At 31.2% G+C, this 27,803-nt stretch overlaps 1 protein-coding gene across 3 annotated transcripts in view; it reads left to right on the plus strand.

The window, feature by feature from the left end:
* LOC115876772 (segmentation protein cap'n'collar) overlaps positions 1-27,609 on the plus strand; it is a 64,520-nt gene extending 36,911 nt beyond the window's left edge. For all 3 annotated transcript variants that reach the window (XM_030892689.1, XM_030892690.1, XM_030892692.1), the window contains exons 4-10: positions 12,994-13,127; positions 13,192-13,353; positions 18,744-18,984; positions 20,205-20,329; positions 20,391-20,493; positions 24,410-25,395; positions 26,062-27,609. In XM_030892689.1, coding sequence (XP_030748549.1) covers positions 12,994-13,127; positions 13,192-13,353; positions 18,744-18,984; positions 20,205-20,329; positions 20,391-20,493; positions 24,410-25,395; positions 26,062-26,211 — 1,901 coding nt within the window. In that variant the 3' untranslated portion in view covers positions 26,212-27,609. The remainder of the gene's footprint in view (positions 1-12,993; positions 13,128-13,191; positions 13,354-18,743; positions 18,985-20,204; positions 20,330-20,390; positions 20,494-24,409; positions 25,396-26,061) is intronic.
* Positions 27,610-27,803: the final 194 nt, after the last annotated feature.

The following is a 27,803-nucleotide window of genomic DNA, read 5'->3' on the forward strand; positions in this document are numbered from 1 at the left end:
TAGATTTCAGAAAATCTCTTTTTTTGAATAATATTCGTGTTCTTTAATTCGATTTTGGTACGAAGATCAAAATGTTTCACAAATATATAACATTTCCCAAACAATAATAATTATACCATTCGATTGAAAAAAAAAAGATATTTGAAATGAAAATTCAAAGGGGTAAATAGATAGAAAAGCAATCAAAATAATTGTTATCCTACCAATATCACAATATGATTACTATTAGTAACAGATCAATTATAGAGTCTCAACTGGTCAGTGACTGGGGTAAACAATGATTAAACAAAAAAAAGTCTAACTGAAGCAAAAAAAACATCTATAAGGAAGCATTGGGCATTTAAATAGCACTTTACATTGCAAGTCTGCATGACTTGACCATATAGTTTTGTGTTTTCTTTAAGCCAACTAACTGATGACTTTAGGATTCTTAGAGATGATCTGAACAATACGAACTCTATTCACACCAGTGGCTGGCTAGTATTGGGGACAAACTTCTAGACAATCCGCAGACAGAAAATGACTAAGTATTTTTCTTTTACACCTATCATTAAATTATTTCAAACAAGCCCACGATAAAATTTGAATTTATAAATCGATTTCTTGTAGAACCAATTCGTTCTTTTTGTGGTGGCATTGGCAACTTTTGGTAAATTTGACTTTCTGGTATCGTTTTTGTAATTTCTCAAGGTCAGTAGTAAACAGGAAATTGTTATTAAAATTCTGATATTTTAATCCTGAAGAATTTAGAATTTCTTTGAAAAAGAACAGCAAGAAAAATATATTATTGAAAAAATTCGAAAATCTCAGGAATGAAAATTATAAATTGCTGGAATTCCGCATCCCATCCCCATCAAAATGGAAAATTATGAAGTATAATATATAAAATGAATTAAAGAAAATGAACTAGAAGTATATTAAAAATACTGAAAGAAATCTTAATAGATAAAATAATAAATATTTACGGAAATGATTCGAAAAAATAAATAACTTTTAGTCAAAAGACACTAGTATTGGAGAAAATGCTGCCTGTATATGTAAGGGCCTCATCAAAATTGGTAACTCTAATTTTGTGATAGACATATGACATTTTATGGAAACATAGTACATATTCAGTCTACTAAATAATGAATAAAATAAAAACTATATAAATTCTAGTTCTGTCTTGATATAATTCATGTAATTAAGACATTTTAGATTTTTTTTTTGCATTTTATGTAACGAAAATCTTAAGTTTTTGTAATAAAAACGTTCTATTGTGAAGAGGATTTTAATTAAATTAAATAAATAAAGAATTTAATACAATTTAAATATAAGTACTTCAAATGCATGTCAATATTCTTTTTCCCTGTGAACTGATATGCTTGCATTAGAAAAAATTTAGATAACTGGAATGTGTCATTTTGAGTGTTTTTATATAAATATAATACATAATAACTTCAAATTAATTTAATTTCTTATCTTATTTATACTATAAATTCACAATATTCTTAAAAGTTTCAAATATTAGTAGAAATAGATTTTCTTTTACAGATATTTTAATGAGTAATGGAATTTCAGAACATATCTGGGTTCTAGAAAATCAGAGTTAGTTTCTATATTTCTTGAGTTTTTTCTGAAGTTATATCATTTAAATACCAAATTTTCCAATGGTAATATTCGTATACATTTCTGAAATCAAGCAATTTGTCATAATGATACATCGGTCGATTTAGAAACCTGACAGAAAATCTTTCCTTGTTCTGGTTCTGTTCTATAAATGCTCTGAGCGATAGAAAAACAAAATTCGTTTTTTTAGTCTTGAATCTTTATACTCTTCAATCTTATCCCTAACAACTATCGATTGTTATGACAATTCTGCTAAGTTATGCTTTATTATATTATAAAAAATATCTCACATCCCATTGACTGACTATACGTCCATCTTTAACAGGCATGTCATTAGGCTGTGGCATGTATCTTGGACATCGCATGGACCTCTTTAAGTGGATTAAGGTTTAAGATTTACTCTTTTGTTACCAGTCCGTTTTGTATCTTCTTGTGGTGAGAGTGGGCTCAAGGTCATTCGGTTTTTTTAAGCCCCTCGGTTGTTAAGGCTCCTTTGTTCCTCGTATTAAAAACATATCTTTTCGATGTTAAAAATGATCATGGTAAAATTCGGTTCAGTATTTCAATTCAAAAACAATTTTGTTTTACAACAAACAAATTTTCACAAATAATAAAGGTTTAACTGGTAATACCATAATTATTATACAGGGCGAGTCTTAAATAAGTGCAAATATTTTTAGGGGTAGTATATTTCGATCCCAGAAACGCGTCTACGAGTTTTTTCGCGAAAAAAGGAATGTGAAAATTTGGAATTTTTTGAAAAAATTTTGGAAAATTTTATAATTTTTAGTTAAAAAACGTAATATTTTCATAATATGGCAACTTAGATAGTAGATTAAAATTGAAGAAACAAAATCCAGAAAAGTTTCAGTGGTTCTCAAAATTTAAGCGAAAAATATTTTTTTCAAAGAAAGAAAGAAATTTTCAAAGTGAAATATTTCGGTTATTTTGGACTTATTTGAAAAACGGTGAAGAAAAACTATGAGGCGTCAAGTTGCAAAACCCATCTTATCCCAAAAACGTTGTTTCCAGATAATATGCAAAAACTGTTTTAGCAAATGCTTGAAGCGTGTGTAGTGTGTATGTCCATTGAGTGGAGTCATAGTTTTGTATCTCGTTTTTCTAGAAATAAAAATTAATATTTAATTTTTAAAGAAAAAAAACAGAAAAATAATTCGGATAAGGGGGTTTTGTTGCAGTATGATGCATATTGCGGGTTTTGCTACAGCAAGATATTTGCATCCTAACTTGATTTATTAGATCTGCTATTTTTATTAAAATTTGGTAAGGATTTGAAATGGATAAGACGTCAATAGTAATATTATACTTGTGTAAAAAGCTATTAAAAATTCGATATTTGCAACCTATTAAAAATTCGATATTTGCAACAATAATGACAATAAAAAGCAATTATAAGTGGATAAGACGGATTTTGCTGCAGTAATGTAATTTGGTAGTGAATTTTATAGAGGAACAGGCGACTTTTGCTGTACTTTGGGACTATGTTTATGTAGATTTCAGGGTCCACTATTAATATATGTCATTAGGCTATTTTTTTAATGGATAAGGCGGGGTTTGCAACTTGACGCCTCATATGTTTCTTTTATCGAGATACCAACCCTGAAAATATTTGCATTTATTTAAGACTCACCCTATATACAATTTAAATTATATCGGTATAGATTTAATAACCGTCGTAATGGAAAAGATGATAATGAATATATATAGATATATTATCAAAGACTTGAAAGAAACAACGAACAATGGACAATTATGATGGATATACGTACATATCAGGATATACATATCATATGGATAACTGATAGCTGTTAACAGTTGATAAAGTATTACATAAGGTTTTAAATTATATCAGTATAGGTTTGATCCCCCTCGTAATGGAAAAGAAAGGCAAGATAAAAGACGTAATGGCGAATTCCTTGGATTGAGCCTAGAGATTAATGTTAAAGTCGCCTTAATAGTTGGGGTTAAGAGTGTTCTCTGTCCCCCCTTGTGTGTGCCAGCCCCGCTGGAGCCCCTTCATTCCCTTTCCCTGGCTGTCCATTGTCTGCAATGGCGGCCATATTAGTTGTTCGAGTTCGCCTCTGTTCTGATTGGCTTTACCAGTTTCCAACTCGCACAGTCGGCTGTGAACGTTCCGCTGTCTTAAACTATGTTCCATCGGAGTGCTCGTAACTGAACCGTTCTTATTTTGTTTTGTTTTGTTTTTTGTTCGGGTATTGTGTCTAACCCCAGTGACGTTTCACCCGACGACTTTTACAAGAACTGTTTCTGTTTGGACTTACCTCGACGCACTATCATCCCCGGGATATTTTTGGAATAAATAACAGGTAAGGGACTTTTGGCCGGCATCATTAGGACTCTACAAAAGAGCATATCTATGAAATATTAATGATTTTTTGTTTGCCGCACATTTCAAACGTCAAAAATCTTATATTGTATCTGGATTTATGATTAATGGTTAGGTACTAGGTATAATAGTTATGTAGGTATGCCCAAAGAACCAAAAGCATGACTCGCTAGAAATTTGGTTTGATCTTGAAAAATGAAGTAATTTGGTCCTCTGGGATTTCCTATCCCTCGAATTCTCGGATAGAACCTACTATACACAATTTCAGAGCAGTAGGATTCTGTTAAAACAAATATACCTGAGCTTTTTTTCATTTTTTAAACCTTACTTGATATGATACTTTACGGAAAAAAAATTCTCTATTAACTAGAATCTACAATCCACAATTTCTAAGATGCTTTATTCGTTTATTCGATATTAGTCTTTCAAAAATGTTCAACCCATACATAATAAGATACATGTAGCAAATACAAAACGAAACAAACTGCTAATTTTGTTATTAGTAGATTATTCAACACTAAAAAAAGAACACAAAGATACGTTTGTCTTGTCAAAATCTTCATTTTCAGACATTCATATGCCTTACCGACGGCAAGCGTATTACGTTTAAATTAAAAATACATTTTCCTAGATCTTCCACTGAGAAAATTGCCTGAAATTGGCTAGATAAAATGTATTTAATTACAATGTATAATATTAGATATCTCATACTTAAATTCGCTTATCTTATTTTGAAGATAACATTAGTTAATTTTTATATCTAAAAATAATATCAATTACCTATATCAAAACTGCGATCAAATATTTTCTTAAACCCCTTTAAAAATAATAAACCTTTTGAAAGTTTTTTGTAGATATAATTTTTATCTTAATATTTATCTTCAATCTATCAAAATCTGCTTTTATTTAAGAAATTTTTAAGTTAAATTACTGTTTATAAATATATAATATAATTAAATTCTCTAAAGTGGGCCTCGGCAGTTCATATGATACTAAAATGGACTATATAATCTTTTTTAATGCTATGAGATCAGAATTTAGCAATAGCTTTTCTGAAACTTGACCTGAATTCAAAAAATTCGTGGCTATGTTGCATAAAAAATTACAGCAAATGAAGATTTTTTGAGTTTTTTCGACAAGTTTTACTTACCACAAACCTACGAAAATAGAACAGTTCTTTGGGAAATTTTATGTACATTATAAGATGATATAAGTCTGATTCCAAACTATTTGTAGATCTCCAAAAATTAATGCACATTACACTCCAAAAATCCTCAAAATTGATGTTTTAAAAATCTAAAACTACCTCTACCATATATTCAATACCAAAATGAATTAACACTATCAGGATACAAATTTCATGACTATATATTTCACTCATTATAACTGAATAAAAATAAAAATTGAAATCAAAGCAGGCGCATTTATTCTACATATTTTAAAGTCAAAATCCAAACATTACATAAAATAAGAAAACCTAAAAGGATGAACATATTAAATTAACACGAAAGCCAGAAGAATAAATATATTTTGTCTCTATTGTCAATGACACTTATAGGGAAGAGACTTTATAAATGGGATAGGCCCAAAAGGCACTTCTTTGTGACGAGCTAGGTGTCAAAAATTACATTTCCTACGGCCGGTCAAGACGGTAAATAAACACAACGACAAGTGGTCACATTTGAAAAAGCTCGAAAGCACTTGAGACTGTCTAATAACATTTCAGATAGTAATCTCTTTAAGACATTCGGCATAAGGAGCGCCAATTTGGGGCCCCTCATTTCGATTCACTCCAAACGAAATGGTTTCTCGGAAGAGGGTTGATTTTTTTGACATTCGGTATTAACAATAGACCGACAAAATCGTCTCATTAAATATACAGGGTTCTGTAAAAGCCTCTACTTATACAAAAAAATTAAATCAGTAATCAGTGTTGAACTTTTTCAAATCCAATATGATACTGCCTTTATCTGTGAAGTGTATATACATTTGAAAATGGATATCTGTCAAAATAAAAAAGTCTATAGATATTTCAACCCTATAAAATACCCTATTGGTAAAAAAAAACTATTTAAAGATTCCTTGAACAAGCATCATTATTCTATAATTAAGGATTCATAGTTACAAGTTCTATTATTATTATTATTAGCTATAGCGAATCTCGATCTAAATGAAGATGATATAAGGATATAGTCAGTGGCTACAATACATACAGAAGCAAATAAAAATTATGACAGCAAAATAGAAGTTAATTTTGTGATTCAGCGTTTTTTGTTGTTTTTTATGTATTTTTCTTTTAATTATTATATTTAGTCTTTTAAAAATACGGTGTTTTAATTGTCTTTTGTTAATCTTTCATTTACTAATGTTAAAATAATGAATTTTTAATGAATAAAAGAAAGTTAAATGTAACTAAATTAAAACTGGGTAATATTTTTCTTAAAACTATCTTTTTAATTTAAGCTATTATTTCCTTCGTTTCAGTCACACGAATATCATAACAATTATAAAATAACAGTTATTTTATGTAGTTTAAGGTTGTTCTTGATTTTTTTTTGACAAATTGAAAGTACCAGCTCAAAGAAAGTGAACGAAACCTGTACAGTTGATACATGGTGTTAATAAAAGTTGCAAAGCCAACCTTGATATCACAAATTGAAATTAATTGAACAAAAATATCGGTAACAGTAGATTTTACTAGGATGTCTGAGAAATGTTCAGAAATCAGTAAAACGGTACTTGTAATGAACTACCAAGACGATCCTTGTTACGAGCGATTTTAAATACAAGATCAGACAATTTGCCAAGCCTTTATACATTTCCTATTGGACGCTTTATTGTTGTTAAGGATCTTTGACGATTTTTTTGACGAAAAAATCCTTTCCCCTGTTCAAATTAGCAATGGTTTTTCAAGGGCGACCGAATAGGTACTGTATTAGCAAATTGTCTTTATTTTCTTCAGGAGCTGTGGTAACCGCGTAAAAAACGTCTACTCAAAGACAGAAAGCAATTAAATGCTGGAAGTTGAAGGACATTTTTTCTCTGTCTTAGAAGCAAACGCAAAAGTCATTTGGAAGAAGTAATAAATTGATGTTTACGACAATATACAGGGTGGTCCAAATTGTATTCGGGAAACTTCGGCAGCATATTCTGCAGATAAAAATAAATAAAAAAGTTCGTATACATTTATGTCCTAAAATGCTTCGTTTCGGAGTTTTTCCAAATAATTTCTGAACTAAAAGCCGGTATTTGGATGACAATTTTTGTCTGGCTACTTCTTAACATAAGAAATTTGATTTCGATGTCATCCAACTTGTAGGAAGCGCCGCCTAGATATGTTTTAAATTTTTAGAAGAGTAATAACTTTTCTTCCATACCTGTATAAAACTACTGAGTGAAAAAATATACATTTCCATAATTTTTTACGTAATGTCTCTTGGTAAAAATCGATATGGCAAACCGTTCTTAAGATATTTAGAATAGAAATAGTCAATACATGTCATTATTGACAAAAAATAAACATGTTGAGTAGATAGTTATTTGACTGAACTGATAAATTTTACAGTCAAACTTTATATTTTTTAAATTGATCATAAATTTTTGATGGAAAAATTATAATAAAACAGTTTCTCTTGAACATTTAAAATTTGATATTTAAGTCTAATAACTATTTAGTCATCATGTATAATTTATGCCAATAATGACAGGTATTGATAATTTCGATTCCAAATATTTGCATGATTGCGAATTTTACCAAGAGATGTTTTTTTACCTAAAAAACGTCGTGATTGTATATTTTTTTACTCAGTAGTTCTATACAGGTGCTCCAACCAACCAAACCAGTTAAAAAATATGTAGGTAGCGCCCTCGACAAGTAGAAGTCATATTGATATCAAAATCTTCTCATGTCAAAAAACTCCCATACAATAATTTTCCAATCCAATAATCCAAATATCAACCGTAGTTCAGAAATTATTTGAAAAAAATCGAAACACAAATGAAACTTCTATACCCTGTGTTAGAATCTCCGAAACTAAGCATTTTAAGACATACATTTATACGAACGTTTTTGCTTATTTTTATCTTTTACAATTCGGACCACTCTGTATCTAATTTCTTAGAGACCCGTTGTACTGATTCTTGAAAAAAAATAATATCACAAGTTTGTGTATTGGAAGCATCGAAATTTTGGTCGAGAAAGGCCTTAGTACGCCACTGGTAGGCTTTGGAAATCAATGGCAGCTGTAATTTTCAAATCAAATTCATTAGCGGTTAGTTGGAACGGCAAAGACCTGCCTTGCTAGAGAGAGAGGCGAAACAAAATGGTTCCCATTGGCGGCTTACTTTGATGGTGCATTCTTTTTACGCCTAAGTGGTTTTTGGGCACAGGAAGACTGGCTCGATTCTGTTTTATTTTTTAATGTAACTAACTATACCTCGATGAAATGCTTTCAACTAAATTTACACCGTTTTATTCTCAACTCCAATCAAGATCAAGTTCTTGCGTCAATTAAAAAAATTGTAGGTTAATAAACTAATTATGAAAGCATAACATAAACAAATATCCCTAAGCATGGGTAGAGTACTATTTAAAAAGAAATACCGCTGAAGCACCATGATAAAGCAAATAGATCCAAAAATACATGGTCATATATCATGTTTATATTATTATACACAACACCTTTCATCATTATGCTTGTTTAATTCTTTTAGATATCCAGTTATTGTATGATACAGGTAATAAGTTATATCAACCAAAAATTTAAAAAAAAAATGAATGAGATGGGATTAAAAATCAAGCATTCAATAGTAACACTCGTCGTATTATTACTAACAATTGATTGTTGTAATACCATAGGCGCATGTATACTCTCGCACACACAACAAAAGCAAAACTTGTTTATTTGTATTGCACCTGTTATGTCAAAACCGTTATATGCATAGCGCCAAAATAAAATTGAAATTTCTTTAACTTGTCATCGTTGGTCAGCAGAAAAATTGTCTAGTCATTTTTAAAAGAGGCAAAAGCCAATTGTGTTAATATTATCGAAAATACTACGGTGTAAGTGTAACGTTACTACAGGAATTAGCTTGTGAATAATTGAAATCGAAAGCTATTCACACACAGAAAGAACCATCTCCCATTGTATGGGAGTATTAGAATAGAGACCAAGTTTTTTTATATTCTATTTCATCTCGTACATTTAGGATATATTTACTTTCGTTCTTCAATGTTTGTTCTTCTTTGAAGAAACATTTTCAAAATTCCACTCAATAAAAAATATAGAGGTCTATATAGTGGCACTGTCTTAATACGAAGACTTCATCTTCATCCACCAGGTTGCAGGATTAAGTCCAATTTTTTTATATTTTATTTGGCCTTTTAGATTTTCTTTCTTCATTCCAAAAACTCCTATATTCAAATCTTCAATATTTGTTACCTTTTAAATAATAAAATGTACGGATGAGTAAAGAACCCCATAACTCTTTTGATTATTGGCAATTTCTGAAGAGGATGGCTTTATCAATTAGCTTTTCTCTATGAAGTCTGCTACCCCTACATACCAAGCTATCGCATCAACATAGAATGTGTTCTACCTCTTCTTCCGATTGATAGAATCAGTGCATAGCTCAGTTTGTCAATCCCATCAGCTTAATTGCCTTGCAAAAATGGAGTACAGGAAATTTTCTATGGAATTTATTATCTCATAATACATTTTAACTAATTCTCTTTTGCTTCTTTAAGAAAATATCGATAAATATTATGTATACGAACGAATGGTGGAAGATGCATGGTTTGTCGGCCATTACGAGCTCGGTTTATCAATCCCATCAGCTTAATTGCCTTGCAAAAATGTAGCACAGGAAATTTTCTATGGAATTTATTATCTCATAATACATTTTAACTAATTCTCTTTTGCTTCTTTAAGAAAATATCGATAAATATTATTTATACGAACGAATGGTGGAAGATGCATGGTTTGTCGGCCATTACGACAAACTGGAGTAGGATTTTTCGGGCTGGAGAAAGAATATGCCGCAATTCGTGTGTGTTACATTTTACGGAGCGGCTCGACCAATGGGATGGAAGTTAATTTAGAAATGTGACCCGAGGGGGTAGGGGCCAAGCCTGCCACGCAGGTAGGCCTTTAGTCACGCCGATTCCATCCTCGAGGTATCATTATGTTCGGCTTTCGGCTACTTATTATTTTTCTCCCGTCCATTGTTTGGTGGCCCATCGCGGACCCATTTCGTCGAAAGGTTTTTTAATTGCTTTTCAGTGCCATTTTGAATTTTCTTCAGCGCCCAACGGAGAATCTTCATTTCGAACACTTATCAGTGCGTTTTTTAAGTCTAGTGTCGTTATTTTTTGTTAATTAACTTGTGTTAGTGTTTCAAATTGATCAAACATATAGGTTTCATACTCTGAAGAATTATGAAAGAGTGCTCTATATTCTAAAGGTTTGTACTTTTATATTCTAATTATATATTACAAAATATCGTAGATGTTTATAAATAAAAATCATTGATTTTGAATAGTTAAAGTACTAAAACTAAAATAATACCCCTTATTTTAGTACTACCGCCTAAAATTTGCTACAATAGTGTAAACCATAGTAGAAAAAAAGAGTGTATCTTTACAGGGCGATCCTTAATGATATTTATGCTGATATTTAAGGGGGTGATTGTTGGACATCTTTTAAGGAAAAAAAAGTTCATATGAATGTACTTTTGAGACACAGGGTGGTAAAATTTCTAAAAAAAAGTTTGCTTCATGAGAACTCTGATGTTATTGTAGTTATCTTTATGAAACATTCTATGAATAAAAATTATATTTTTAGTGTACAAATGCAGAAACGATTACCACATCTTTAGTGATTTTACCCTGAAGTAAAATGACTTTAAAAAACTTAAATTGACTTAAAGAACATTACATTTTTTAACATTAAAGACGTGATAATGATGATAATAACATAAAAATTTTTTTAGAAAATTTTACTACCCTGTATCTCAAAAGTTAAGACGTTTAGGACACACCTTCATATGAAGTTTTTTTCGTTGAATAGGTCCAGGAATCACCTCCTTAAATATCGACTTACAATTTAGGAATACCCTGTATAAAATTCACAAAATTTGCAAAAAAAATGTAATATATGTATTTAGAGACTGGGATGATAATTTTTTCTTTGACATCCAGTTGTCTCTCTTGGGATTTTAATACTGCGATTGAATTTAAAATTTTTTCATTTCTTAAAAAAATGCATGTCTATAAAAGAAAATTGTGTATTAACAATTGATTTTGAAAAGATGTCAATTGCCTCATTGTATGCTAAAAGCGATGAACAATTTCTTACTGTAATTATGCTAAAACTATTTAAAATTATTCATTAATAATTCTGACATAAAGAGAATGCTATCAACGTTTTCTGCATGCACAATAGCAAAAGGCAAAATGTAATAAATATGTTTTTTTTTCTAAGTCGATCGGGAAATGTTCAGATATGTCTGCTGATAAGATATTGATAGATTATGAGGTCTATTAGGGACTCAAATTAATATCGCAGGTAATTATTTGTACAATCAGAAAATGTTGATTGGATAGTTTGATACGTCTTTGTATATATAATACGGCAGTATATTTGACTATTTTTTTTCGTCTAATTTCCTCATTATGCTCTAATAAAATAAGGAAGAACAACATAGTTATCGATCCAAAAAGACGTATTTGTAGTGTATTATGTTAATAGTCAGTTGTCAGTCATCTACTATACAAAAAAATAAAAACATAAAATTGACGTATCTTTTTAAACTTTCATTTGTTTTTTTAATTACTTAAAAAAATATTTAATTATAGATTTTTTATCTAGTATATGCAGGGTTGGCATATACTAGAAATCGCATGATTAAAATTAAAAAAATTACTTGATTTAAATCAAAAAATTAATTTTATTGAAACTTTATAATAAATCAAAAAATAACTGTAAAAGTATATCCTAAAAAAATGTCAAAAATATTTCTATAACAGATAATAAATCGAAAAATAATTGTAAATTTTATAAAACTATATAAAAATATCTATGCATCAATTTAAATGTTGAACCGATTTTGGAAGTAATTTCGTGTGAATCCATAAGACCGCTAAACGGAGGAATTTATTTTAAAATTTATTTATAAGTGACAAAAATTCGCTTTTCGAATACATATCATTCGGCAACTAGTGCAGAACTAGGTTCTTCTGATATAGAGACTATATCTTCAATCCCGAAAATCTATAATCGTTGTCAGAAAATATGTTGAAAAAAATTTTAATATATTTTGTTCTAGTGGGCCGATTTTGATGATTTTTATGCAGTATATAGCTAAATTATTTGAATTTTTAGTATCTCTTTCTAAATTAAAAATGGAAGTTTCCATCTGTCAATTATACGAGGGAAAACAAAATGTTGATATTTTGGAGAAAGTTTGAAACACCCTGTAGATTATGTTAAGACAGTTAGGAATTTAAAAATGATTTTATCATCTAGGTACATCTTTTCTCGAATGTTTGTTTTTTCGTTCATCTCAATAGCCTTATTTTTGTTGGAGATATTGGCTTTTGAAGAAGACACTAATATATTTGCGTAATTTTTTACATTAAAACCCAAAATGAACCAAAAAATGAACTATCGAGAAGAGATGCACCTAGATGATAAAATTATTTTCTAATTCCTTGCTTTTTTAACATGATCCATAGGGCGTTCCAAACTTTCATCAAAATAACACATTTTGTGTACCCTCCTATAATTGACAAATGGGACTTTCATTTTTAATTTAGAAAGAGATACTAAAAATAATTTAGCTACAAATTGCTTAAAAGATCATCAAAATCGGTCAACTAGAACACAATATATAAAACTTTAAAATACATCAAAATTATGGTGGCCGTTTTTGATAAAATGTTTGAAAAAAAATTGAAAAATTTATTAATAATTTTTTGTTGGTACTGTGAACTAAACAATGTTCTGTTACATTTCCAGGAGAGTATGTAATTAAAGGGGAACCCGGGGCAGACCCTGCTTCAACTTGCGATCTAGATGATCTGTCCTTGCCCTTGCCCGAATTTCTTCTCGATGAAGCTCTAAGTCTAGTTGAACTAGATGATAATGCGCAGGTAAGTCTTTTTTCCTTCTCTTTTACTAATCTTTCGTCAACATTTTCTGTTTCTTCCTTGATAGAAAAACGCCTCTGGATCACTAGCTAGCCCAGAGGATCTTGAGGACCCTGCCAAGAAGCTTGACGGCTCGTCAAATGATACTGACGATTTTGACATATTCGCAGAGATGATTCAGACACCCCATCACTCATTCCATCACCCCCATCACAGGGCGGCGTTCCAAGTAAGTTTTAAAATAAGTAATTTTTCTTCAGTCATCGTCAGAAATATATATTTTTTTCAATATACCAAATATACCTATCGAGACATCTTTTTTTCTAGAACAGCTTGTCAGGCTCCATTGATTTTGGTTATGCTTGTAAGTGTGGCTAATAATATAAATTCTTTTGTGATTTCCGACAGATTCAAGAACCTTGGAACTGTTATGTAACATTTCATTGTTACTTTAAACTATTTCTTCGATTTCATTAAGAAAATCTTTATTTTATGCTGTTCCCTTTAAATTAAGTAGATATATTTTTTTTAAACAATCACAGTATGTTGATTAATTTTGACAATCTCTTGATTAACTAGTTAATTTTCTCGAAAGTAGTCAAATTTACATCGTCTGCTTTCTTTTTGAACCATATCTCAGTTTGACTAATATAACCACACCCATAGATTACAGCTTTCCAAAATCAAATGTTCGACTCGTATAAGGTTAGCCTTATAAAAATTCCTATCGATACCCAGTGTGACGGGACACTTCAATGTGACAGGTAGAAAAGCACTGTCGTGGTAGGACACTACGTAAAATACTTTCGTGCCCTTTAAAAACATCCAACGCGAGTTATACAAATATTATCATGCCGGTGTCAAAATAACCTGTGTTATTTTAGATTTTAACAAACTGTCAGCTTCAATTGGATCAGAGAATCGTATAATAGGATTAAATTCTTTTGGATCCGCCTGTACCTACCTGATTAACCTTATAATAGAGCGATACTAACTCTGTTTAATCCACTTAGATCTATACAGAGTCTATTTAAATTTAGGTCCCATATAGGCTTGGTGCATTCTCCGTCGGTGCTGCCACCATCGGAGAATATCGTAAACAACCGGTATATACAAATACACGGGTTTAAATAGCGAGTATACGAAAAAAGTGTATATAATTATTCTAAAAGTGTTAGGAAGTATAATTAGTGAATGCGGCAATGATTAGAATGGTCACTAACGGAATTAGTACTGGGAGAATTGTCAGATCAGGGGCTTGGAACACCCTCAAAAAGGAAATACCACTTCTGCAACTCCCAGTGGACGATATGCCAAGAACGTACAACTTTGACAAACATGTCAATGTAGTATTGAGCAATAAGAAGGATTGGAAGAGCGAAACGCTTGCCCATCAGTTAAAAGACCATACCATAACTTGGTATACTGATGCTTCCAAATCCAATACGGGAACAGGGATCGGAGTGTTTGGGCCGAGAGCTAATTACTCCGAACCAATGGGCCCTAGTATCCTACAGGCAGAAATCTACGCTATCGAGAGATGCGTACAACTTATCTTAGATAGGAACTATCGGACACAAGAAATAGCCATCTTATCTGATAGTCAAGCAGCGTTAAAGGCGATCAACTCAGTATCAATCGATTCGAAATTGGTCAAAGAATGCTTAGAGAAGCTGAATAAATTAGGCAAAGAAAACAAAGTCCTCCTACACTGGGTGCCTGCTCACCAAGGGATAGAAGGCAATGAAAAAGGAAATAATCTAGCTAGGAAAGGAGCGAACACTCCACTAACTGGACCAGAACCGTTCTGCTTTCCAAGTGGTAACCAACTCAAGGCGGAACTCAAGAACTTGGAAGATTCCATCCGCAACCTGGAATGGAAATCTTGCAACGGTCTAAGACACTCGAAGAAGTTTCTGGGGGCTTATGATCAAGAAAAATCACAGATCTTCCTGGGTTTAAGTAAGAACAACCTTTGGATTGTGACGGGGTTTTTAACAGGACACTGTCTCCTCAATGAACACCTCAGTAGATTGAAACTAAGAAGAAACGGCGAATGCAGATTCTGTGGGGAAGATGGGAAAACACCACTACACCTCATCACTAAGTGCGCCGAGACGACAACCATTCGTGCCATGAATTTTGGTACGACTGATATTGGAGATGGAGAACTACCCTCTATAAAACCGTCCCAGATACTGGCTTTTGTCAAAGCCCTGGGACTGTATGATGAGTTATGATCCAAGAAAGGGGGACACAATGGATCTGTAAGGTCGAAGTGATTAACCCCCCTCCCACTCATTCTAATTCTAATTCTAATTCTAAAATAATTAGTGAAAATTCTAAAAAAAATCTAATTTGACATCTTCAGAAGGTCTAACTTTTATTATAATTTACTATTGAAGCTAATAAAACTTTTTAGATGAGTTCAACTACGGTAGCGAGCATAGTTTTAATCACGGGTTTTGCTAGCGGGGACATAACTTGGGCTATTTCGGTTATAACGAATTTTTTTGAAGGTACATAATTATAATTTTAGAAGATATTCATAAAAAAATGTAAGCACTAGTTAATTAAAAAAAAGAGTATATCATTAATATTGCAAATTATATTTTATTCTCTCATAGTATATGTCTATTTAATTTTTTGATTATGTAATGGGCACTTTGTTTACACAGTTATTTAGTCGAACTGCTTGAATCCATTTTTGCTTTTAATCAAATCGGTTTGGGAAGTTGTGAAGCTATAAAATGTTGATTCGGGAGAGTTGTATCGTTGGCTGCATGTACAGATGGAACCGACTGATTTGGTAAAAATGTCATCAATTAAACGGATTTTTTTTTAAAAGAGGAATTAAAACTACCTTAATCGCTTGTTTCGACAAATTAACTTTAGCGGTTTAGCTTCTTTTTGTTAGATTTTACCATTTTACACCTGAACATGCACAGGTAGTCTCCCTGCGGTGTCTACCTGTCCAAAATCTCCGTAAAAGATGGATGTACCGATGATGGCACTTTAAAACCTTAACACGATGATAATTTGACAAGAGTTACCCGCAAGTAACAATGGGAGCCTCACTACCTAAGCCTGCCGCAGGCTCATTTGTCATAATAAAAAGTTATTTTTGAAATTTTTACTACCCATCGTATTTCAAAGCGTAAAACTTTCGATTTAATTGATTCGGTAAAGCTTTGTTCACTGACAACAACTAAAATAACGTCAAAATGTCACTCATGTAATAATTGACTGCGATAATACCACAGAAGATCTAGATTTTGATTATTGTTAAAAGGTTATCTTAATAGCTTCAAAAGGGTAAAGTTTGTGATTTTATTTTTGGTTCAAATATATCTATAGGGTGAGTCTTAAATAACTACCAATATTTTTAGGGGTAGTATATTTAGACCTCAGAAACACAACTATCAGGTTTTTTTCGTGAAAAATAAAATAAAAATGTGTATTTTTTTTTGAATTTTTTTTAGTTTTTAGTTAAAAAACATAATTTCTCGATAATATGGCAACATAGGTAGTGGATTAAGATTAAATTTACTAAACCCCTGAAAAGATCCAATGGTTTTTTTTAATTCAAAATTTAAGCAAAAAAACTTTTTTTTGGAAATTTTCAAAGTAAAATAACTCGGTTATTTTGGACTTATTTGAAAAACGACAAAGAGAAAATATGTTTCTTTTATCGAGATCTACCAGCCCTGAATACCGGGTGCGTCTCAAAAGTGGCTCACCCCTATAAGTTTTTTATTTTTTCAGATAAAACAACGAGATTTGGTATGTTAGTATATGACATAAATTGGGATTGATTGACGTAATCAATTGTTTTCGGTCACTTCCGGTTTCACCGGAAATGACTACAACTTTTGATTTTTAAATGGCACCCTCGGTATTTTTTTACTTTATTTGATAGAAAATGACACTCTGAATCGAATGACATATCATATGTCAACTTTTGACATTTTGGCATATGGTTTACTTGAAATTGTAACATCCAGTTCATAACGACAATTTGACTCAAAATACGTGGTATCAAATTTTTCGTAAAAAAATGCTTTTTCCAAATATGCTAATGAGCCACCCTCGTTCCATTTGAAAAAATTGAGATATGATTAAAAATACGATTTGGGCATATTTTAACCGGCCAGGACAAGACACTAAAAACACTAGACGATCAAATCTATTTTTCCAAGGCTCCTTGATTAAGGATTAGTGTTTTTAACACAGCCATGGCACTCTAGATTGAAATTTAAAATAGAATTGGTTTTTGAGTGACTTGAGTCAAAAATTCACATATGATATGTCATTCGATTCAGAATGTCATTTTCTATCGAATAAAGTAAAAAAATACCGAGGGTGCCATTTAAAAATCAAAAGTTGTAGTAATTTCCGGTGAAACCGGAAGTGACCGAAAACAATTGAATACGTCAATCAATCCCAATTTATGTCATATACTAACATACCAAATCTCGTTTTTTTATCTGAAAAAATAAAGAAATTATAGGGGTGCACCCGGTATATTCGCACCCCGTATATTCGCACTTATTTAAGACTCACCCTGGATATAGTTAAATCAACTAATAGTTTTCAAGAAGAATTAAATTTAGATGGAAAAAATTGGGCTTAATGTATGATATTATTATTAATCATTAAATTTAAATTTTTACATCCTGGTAAATGCCAAAATATATTTTTCAGAGCCTACGTATAAAAGTGTTTGTCTTATACGGTTAAATACCCTTATACTTATATAATATATTATATACACACATGTACAAAAAAAAACGCAACGGAAAATTTTTTCGTCAAATATTTAGTGTTGTGATTTTTTTTATTTTTAGCCCTATTTTCATGATTTGTTTAGCAAACTGTATATAAATATATCTACTTTAATTTATAAACTCAGTTTGTTTTATAAATTTTAGTATTTGGCTTATTATACAGGGTTGTTTTTACGTTAAATTTAAAACACCCTGTGCAATAACTTCGAGAGTAAATTTTCCTAAAACATTATTTTTCGGTCAGAAAAGCTGAAAATAGGGCTAAAAATAAAAAAAAAACACTTTAAATTTTTTTGGAGAAAAAAATTCCGTTGCGTTGCAATTTTTTTAAGAAATCCTGTTTGATTTGGACCCTGTATATTAGGATAAGCCAAAAAATCTAACCTTTAATTTATGGGTTAAAATGAACCTAACAACCGTGAAAAAAAAATATCCCCGGAAGGCAGGATTTTTAGCTCAATTTTAAAAGGTTTTGTCGGTAAACATTCAAAGTTTTCCATTTAAGTAACACTTAAAAAAATCTTTTTCCATTAAAAGTACCATAACATAACTTGGAAACGGTTTGCGATAATATTTTTTACATCGCGGATAAATCTATCTCAGAGTAATTTTTTTTTATTCAATAATTCGTATATTTGAAAGCCTTGAAAGTGAAAAAAATCAAAATATGTAGTTTTAGTGTTTATTGATTAAAAATTTTTATATTTAGCAAAAAACTAGATCCTGTCTTCCGGGGATATTTTTTTCTCGGTTATTAGGTTCATTTTAGTTAGTTTTTTTGGTTCACCCCACTGTATATATCACCCTTAATAACTATTTTGCTTTTTCGCAGAGCCGGATGTCCTATGTGCGCACCGTCAGCATGGAACAGCGCTGGCAGGACCTGGCCAATTTATTAAGTCTCCCTAATCCCGGCGAGCACCACCCCTTTGGACCACACCACGCCCTCCATAACTACGGTCATCCCCACGCACATGCGCACCCTGCCACCACCTACGACGCCAGGGGTGTATTGTTGCACAACGCCACGCTTCCAACCCCTATGGGTGACTTGAATGGTACAGTCCCATATGGTAGGTATTGTTTCTTCGATTTTACAACTAATGTCCACCCTTATTCGATAATTTAAAACGTTGAATAAAAACGAAGTCGAATTAGACGTCAAACTTATATCATTTCAACCCTTACTATGTTTAATAGGTCTTGACAGTCACAGTAATATAATATATTCAAGATTTAGTTGAAATCTTTGTTAAATGGTAACCTATAATACATTAGGATGCACAAAAAAATTCTTTTAATTACTGTTAATATAGTCACGACTGGCGTGTACCCGCGACTTCGTTCGCGTCGAATTTAAATAAAAAATATTCCATAAATTATGAAACACCCTGTATAAATTTTTAAAAAATCTTAAAATATGTAAAACAACAAAATAAAATATAGGTGTTTAAGAGTTTTTCCGAAAAACTCGCCGGTTTTTAAATAAAAAATATTTTAATATTTGAGGGATGGTTTCGCCCCCTTAGAATTCGAGTTTCGAAAAATCCTTTCTTATCGAACCTCTGCACCCTAAAGTCAATCCGTTTCCCAAAAATCAGCTTTTTACGTCAAGCGCTTTAAGCAGGATCGTGATTAATCAATGACCAGATTTTTCGAAACACCCTGTATACATTTTTAAAAAATCTTAAAATATGTAAAAAAACAAAATAAAATATACGTGTTTAAGCGTTTTTTCAGAAACTTCACAGTTTTTTAAATAAAAATATTGTAATATTTGAGGGGTGGTTGGAACCCCTTGGAACTGGAATTTCGAAAAATACCTTCTTGCATCACTATATTGCATCAAGATGATTCCTAATTATTATAATTAGCCATAATTAATAATTATGGTAACTTTAATGTTTTACCCTTGAAGGGTTTTACCAAAAAACACTTTATTATTTCGATTTGAGTATCATTTGAGATTTTTTTTTCATCATCGTGAACGATATTTTCACTGTAACTAAAAGAAAAAAAAATTGTGCACCCTACTATACATGTTTTACAAATTAATAAAAAATAAATATCTGCAAAGAAAAAAATGCATTAAAAAATATTTTTTAAGCCAAGAAAAATAATGAATAATACCATCAAGAAATATATAACCAGAGAACGTAAATAAACTCAAAATATATTGCAGGAATCAATAAATTACCAAATTACTGGTTACTATTAAATAAAATTATGAGTTTATATATTTTTAACATATACATGTTAATGATATTTAATAATTGCAATAATTTCATTGAAGGTGGTTCCATTGGTAATGCAGTTGCTACATCCATGAACCTTACCAACAGCAGCGAACCAATGGGTGAGCCCAGTTCAACTGCCCATTACAAATTGGAACCATCCAATGATATGATGTACTATCAAGTAAGTTTTGCTAATTTTTAGTCTTATTTTGAACAATACTTAACATGATTTTATGATTTAGAACAACACTGGTGCAGAATTTGGAGCAAATCAAACAGATGGATTCCTTTCCAGCATTCTGAATGACGAAGATTTGCAACTCATGGACATGGCTATGAACGAAGGTAACTATTTTTAAAATCTATTATTTTTTACTTTATTTTACTATACGTCTTGAAGCCTGGCGCATTCGCCAATATGTTAAAAACATATTTTTAAATTTCAAAATTTTAAGAGATACCTAATAGATTTTATCTGAAAAACAAATTGAATTAAAGTATTTATTTTTTTTTGCTTGCGACAAAATTTTATTTCGCAAAATGAAATGATAAGATATCAGGCCACTTAAAGAATTTAATATTGTTTTTTAATTAAATGGATTATTATATTTTATACACCTAATAAAAGCAAATATGATTCAATGCGGTTTTTAAAAAATTTAAATACTTATAAAGCGTCCTGTTTAAATAATAACTAAAATAACTACAATTTTTAAACCATATTATACTATGCACACATAATTTTATCAATAATGACGTTTACTGATTACTGCTTATTCCTGATGACTAAAATATAAGACCCTGTTAAATAAAAAATACAATAATATTTGGTAGCTTTAGTTGAGGCTTAATTGTGGATTTATTGGATCTATATACTGAGCTGCTAGGGTATGACTTCAGTGACGTAACAACATTTTATCGCCAGAGCTGGATATAATAAGTAAACAATTATTTTCTTAGAAATTATTGTTATTTTTTTTGGGCATTTTATCATTTAAGTCCATGCCCATTTTTATTGACTTCAATTAAAAGACACTTATGCATTCATTAGAAAAAACTATTTACATTTCTAATGATTTTTTATTTATTAATACAAGAACATATTTTAATTATTTTTGGAAATACCCGAAAGGTTATCAGTTCAAAAACATAAAAAAATATTTGAAAATTGTATATTTTAGGAGAAAACGAGATTTATCAGTATTATTTTAACATCATCTCTCTATTTTTATTCGTCTCTAAAAATTATTTCATATCAATAATAAAAACAAGGAAAAAAATTAGACGACTTTGTTACAAACCGGCCACAAATTTGTAGATGAATATTTGAATATAAAATCTATAATATCCCACCTAGCTCATTGTTAAATGTAGACAAAAATAAGTATCGCCGAATCTATTTCTGTAAGATTTAGTCAAGCCAATGCATTGTATCCGTATAACTAACAGGTGGCAACTATATATAACAAGATTTTTTGGTCATTCCTAATTTTGGGTCTGTGTATTACATATGCTTATTTTTTTCCTACGGCTACTAAACAGATTAGACGTATTTTTCATTGACAGTTCATATTTGTGATAGAAAAAAATAATAATGTTAAAAATGAATCGGATTGTGAGGGGTGAAAATCAACAAAAACTCGAAATGATCACGAAAATATGTGTTTGCTGTTGTTCATCTGATAAATTCAATAATGTGAGTTGATAATGTTGTTGTTTACCAATTACGCTATATTTGCTAGTTTTTAATGATTGAAACAAGGCTATCTAATGCAGCGAGCATGAAATAATGCATTAATTTGTCTCTAATACATCCAGAGGCGTAGCTAAGTAAAATCCGACAAGGCTTAATATTCACAATTATTCATGTAATAGTATTACATCAGAATTATTGGAGTTATTCTTCACAATAATGTTTTCCTTATTTCTTACATTCACGTTTCAATACGGAATTTAAAATCATCCAACTTTGATAAGATTATGAAAATTGAGGACGTATAGGGTCAGATAAAAATAAAACGCAAATTTAATTTTATTTCGCTAAACTCTTGAACGGTTGAGATAAGTAATTTGAGAGAAAATTTAATTCAGAACGTGTGTTTGTAAAATTCCAGTGCTAGTTCACCAAGATAACCGAAAAAGTCAAGTCATTACGACTCCATATACAGAAAAATGATTGTAATTCAGCCTTTAATAGTATTATTGTGGGATATATTTTGAAAATCATGTTATCTGGCAAATATATACTTTCTGTTATAGCGCGATGAGTTGATATCTATTCTGCTACTTAACATAATTTAATTTTTTAAAATTGACAAGTGCTCTGCTCATTGATTGAACAAATTATACACTTGATAATGAGTAGAATAAATAGAACTTTATTCAGTAATGTTAAACATAGGAAAACCAACAATAAAGAATTGCTAAAAATGTTTGTTTATTGTTAGTCACGCGTCTTTTTCATTGGCTTCAACGAAAAACAAAGTGAACTAGTATCAGACAACTTTGAATTAGCAATGAGTAGGTTGTGAATGAACTAGATAAAACGAATTTACTGAAAATGCACAAGAAATGTGAGATGATCATGTGTTTATAATAGTTTATTAAAAGCTATTCTGTGTCGCGTATCACCCAGCGATTCGTTACAGTATATCAAAAATGTTGTTTATGGAAAATCTTTGTTTTTCCTAAATATATCTAGGTATATCAAATTTCACTGGTTCATTGCCAAAGCTATAAATTCAAAAATGCTGCAATTAAAGGGTGTTTGATCGTATTACTGAGTAAGACAGATACATTTAAACTAAATTAATCCTAATTATTTCTGAGTCAGGTGAATTAAAACGAATTTGTTGATAAACAAATATAACTACTATACAGGAAGTAGTAACGTCTTTATCAGATTGATATTTTTACTATTCAAATTCTAAAATAACTCAAAATAGTGGAATTTCCCATTATTTACTAACAGGAAATTAGCGATATTAATTAACGTATTGTTTATTATTTTATTTTGATATTTACTATTTCCTAGCAGGAATATAACGACAAATGACGTCAATGTAACAAAAGCGGATTGTAACTGCATTTTTATGAAATGCATTGCCTGATAAGGAACGCACACCGATTTTCTAACCGTATTAAGAGATTTTTTTAAATGACTTGCGTTTATTTTAAGCTACTGTACTGTAAAGACTTTTAGCATTCTAAATATTGTGGAGTGTGATGATTTTTTTTAAATACATATAACAAATATCAAAAATCCTTCAAAGTTAAAAGGATTAAAATATGTCAAATGATAAAGGCCTCGTATTTCTAAAATCTTTCTGTGTTAATTTATAGTGTAATTACATAAATATGTGTATATATGTACAAAGCATTTGAAATTGTTTACGAATGAACGATACTGGGCGAAATTTATCTATACTCGGCTGAGAAAAGAGCTTAGTCATTAAAAATAAGAAAACTATTTTAAAACTCTGTAGATAAGGCGAGGCAGCAGTTTTCGTGTGTTATACCATCAAAATCAGTAGAAATCGTGTGCTTGAGTCGGCGATCGCTCAATAAAAATCCGAAATAATCGCGATTCCGAGAAAAGACGACCTGACAACATAGCTCGCCGTTTACCTCACTTCTAACTTATCTTACTTTCGATAACGAACATTTTAATTTAACTTTTATCACTTGCTCCGTTTTTTATCTAGGCAAAATCTTATTAGGCGTTTTATAAAAATGAGAATTGAATACATTACGATAACACTTGTCACGGGCGTTAGTAACCGTTTTCTGTAGACATTGTAGACTATTTCGGCGGACGGTGAACTTTTTTTCCTAGTGCGCGTTTTAAGTTTATATTCTCAGATCGCTTGATATTAAGGAACGTGGATTTATTCAATCGTTTAACTAGTAATATTGTTTGTCATCAGTTGTGTTGTTCTGATTTTAATTAAATGGATCAAGTTATGCCAGCGAAAGTGTACAGGAGTTCTGAGTTGGCCTTATTCTCACTCTGCTCCCTCTTCCTTTATTTTTTGAAAATCATGTGTTGTTGTTGTTGCTGTTGTTGTATTTGTTGTTGCTGTAAAGTTTAAATACCATGCCCATGAATTTGTGCGTTCGTGATCTTTGTGGAAGCTACTCAACTATGGCCCCGACAGACTTGCATACCGTCGTAGGTCAGTGATCGTAATCAAACTTTAAAAAAATCCTGCACACATCATAATCAATAAAACTAAACACGACCTGTTTTTACTTGTTTCAGGAATGTACACGATGCGTATGTTGGAAAGCAACAATACTGTAAGCAACCTGAGTATGAACAGCACCACGGGAACAACCAGTGTGTCTAGAAACGACATGGAACGTCTAGATACTTCGAGCGATAGTGCTGTCAGCTCTATGGGCTCCGAAAGAGTTCCATCCCTATCCGACGGTGAATGGTGTGACGCTGGATCAGACTCTGGCCACACAACTAACGGAGAACATTACCCTCAGGACTACCAGAACAAATACAGGCCGTACGACTACAGCTACTCCAACCGCCAGCTGTCAGAGAACGCCCGTATGCCCCCCGTAGCCCAAAAGAAACACCAGATGTACGGGAAGAGATACTTCCAGGAACAAGGAACAGCAAGTACGGTTCACCACCCGCACACGCCAGTCAAATACGAGTACCGAGACCCCATCGCGACTTCCTACGGTAGCCCGTCCCAACCAGAAAGCGCAGCGAGGTCTAAAATCCCCGAAATGAAGTACTCCTGCTCCTTGGAGTTCAGCCACCTGGCCAGAACTCCGGTGGACCATGTCCAGCACAACCACACCTACCACCTGCCGGCAGAGAATGCCGGTGTCATGCAAAGACCCGTGTCCAGAGATAAGGGCAAGTCTCGAAAGTCGGAAGACGAACATTTGACCAGAGATGAGAAGAGGGCAAGAGCCCTAAACATTCCTATCACCGTCGACGACATCATCAATTTGCCTATGGACGAGTTCAACGAGAGGCTTTCGAAATACGACCTCAGTGAGGCGCAACTTAGTTTGATCAGAGACATCAGGAGACGAGGAAAGAACAAGGTGGCAGCTCAGAACTGCAGGAAACGGAAGCTGGATCAGATACTAAGTCTGGCAGACGAGGTCAAAGAGATCAGGGATAGGAAAATTAGACTTCTGGACGAGCACAAGTACGCTATCGTCGAGTTGCAGAGGATGAAGGATAAATACCAACAACTCTACAGACACATATTTCAGGTATAACTATCTAATCTTTTAAAGTACATTATTGTCGTGGAATATTATTCCGCTTATCTCGTTAGGTGTACACGAAAACAAGTTTATTTGTACAATTAACGTAGACCAACATGGATCTTTGTTTTAGTACATCAATTATATAATTATATTTTAATGAAATTAGAACAGTAAATTTTCTTGACTATAACTTAAAATATATATTTTAACACAGTAGAATAATTAAGACTTTAAAAATTAAAAATTTCTCAGTTTTGTTTTGCCCCACATTTAGCATTATTTTAACTTCTTTTTATCTTTTGAGCTAGATTAATTAAGATTTTTGTCAAATTTTAATATGGATTACCAAAAATGTCATAGTTTTATTATTCATATAGAAATACTTATTTAAATAATCTTTCCATATACTAACATGAACACAAACAGGAACACAGGCGCAGAAAAAAAAAATTAGGTAATTTAAAATTTACGTCAAACTACATAAACCAACTTAACTAAATTTGAAAAAAAAAACATACATTACAAATTAAAGCCTGTTAAAAGTGGAACTAAACAAAATGCCAGCACTGTACCAGACTTTTAAAAATAGGTTCTTGTTGAATATCAACATGTGTGCTTTTAGTTTGTATCCAAATTAAATTAAAAAGTTAAAAAAATCGTTTTTTACAGAATCTACGTGACCCAGATGGAAACCAATATTCACCCTATCAGTACAGCCTTCAGACATCAGCTGACGGTTCCATCCTGATGGTACCACGCTCAAACTCAACAATGAACAATCTAGAGCGCAAAGAACCCCCACAGAATCAAAAAGACTAATTTGTTTTTTTTTTGTCTTATTTCAAAATTTGTAACAGCCGAATATGCTCAAATTTCTTAAAACAGATTTTTTTCAAAAGACTATTATTAATTAATAAACGGGGGATTTTATTATATTAATTAAGAGAAATTTTGCGCTGTTGCAAACGCATTTATTTTTTGTGTTAATATGGATTTATAAAATATTTTTATAAAACTAAATCAGGTGATGATAATGCCTTTTTCATAAAATATGTATATATTAGAATTGAATGTAGAATGAAATGATTTGTCTGACTGAAATTATGGTGTAGGTACTAGGTGCAATGTCGCAATATGCTAGATTTTTACTATTTTTACACATATAACCTTAACAAGTTTGAAGCTCCAAAAAGTAATTAAAAAATAATAATAAAAAATCAATCTGTCCATATAAACATTACTGATTTCTAGTAGGAGAATGGAGTAAATTACATAATATTATCTGCTATTAATTCTTATTCACAATTAGTTGATAGCTCGGTGAGGCTGGTTTTACCTCTAAGTTAGTATCTAGTTTCCAATGTACATTGTGAGTCCGTGAGAAATATATTTAATATCATTTTTAGATGAAGAAGGCCTTTGTGATTTTCAAGCCCAACGTTTTCTTTATGTATAACACTAAAAATATCCGTACTTTAAACATTAAAAATATTAGGTTTACAAATACTTAGACGTAATGGATATTTTTATAAAATATTAGGTTTTGTACATTGTATATTGTAAGTAGTAGAGGTTTAGTTAAACCCCTATATTCTCTTCACATTTTAACCATTCTTGAGCCGAAAGACAAGAATGGAAAGACTTAAGCTGTAGAAAATTTGCCTGTTGCTATATTTTATTTAAATAAAAGTCTTATTGCAAAAATAAAAGTGCTTTGTTTTTGTGCATACCAAGTAGATGAAAGGACAGAGACATATGGGTGGTTTAACACATTCAAAATAAATTGTGGATGTTAATAGTGTAGGTAGTTATTTGGGATTGTTAGCTAATAGTTGATGATTTTGTAGGCAACCTGTATTATTGCTAAATAATTGAAGCTATCATTGCTTTTAGTGTCATAACTTTACTTAGCCACATAACTTAGAATACACAATTTAATTTTTTGATATATTTAGATTACAGTACAAAAATCTGGCACTTTATATTTTCCTTAATTTTGTTCTTTATTATTTTGCCTTTGTTTCATGAATTCATTTATTTGTGCCAATAGGACAAAGATCTCGTATTTTTGAGTAATGTTTTAGGAATTTTTAAAATTCATTTTTCTTCTTCGGTTCATTTCATGAATGATTTAACTTTGATTATAATAATCTTTCTATTTTATTACAATACTGTTCTTTTGTTTTAATACTTTTGAATAAATATTATTTTTGAAGGTATATTATTAGTTTTATTTGATCTCCCTCAAGGTTTTAAATTTTAGAATATATTTACGATGCACTTTACGACTGTAGCGACATATATTTAATGAAATATAAAGTAACATATATATAAAACTTTAGAAACGATAGGCCATTTACTGAAAAGTGTATTAGATGTAAATAAATGTCACCATAAATGGTGGACACTAT

The sequence above is a fragment of the Sitophilus oryzae genome, unplaced genomic scaffold, assembly GCF_002938485.1.
Source record: "Sitophilus oryzae breed Bouriz unplaced genomic scaffold, Soryzae_2.0 scaffold_1440_pilon_pilon, whole genome shotgun sequence".
In the NCBI taxonomy this organism is placed as follows: Eukaryota; Metazoa; Arthropoda; class Insecta; order Coleoptera; family Curculionidae; genus Sitophilus; species Sitophilus oryzae.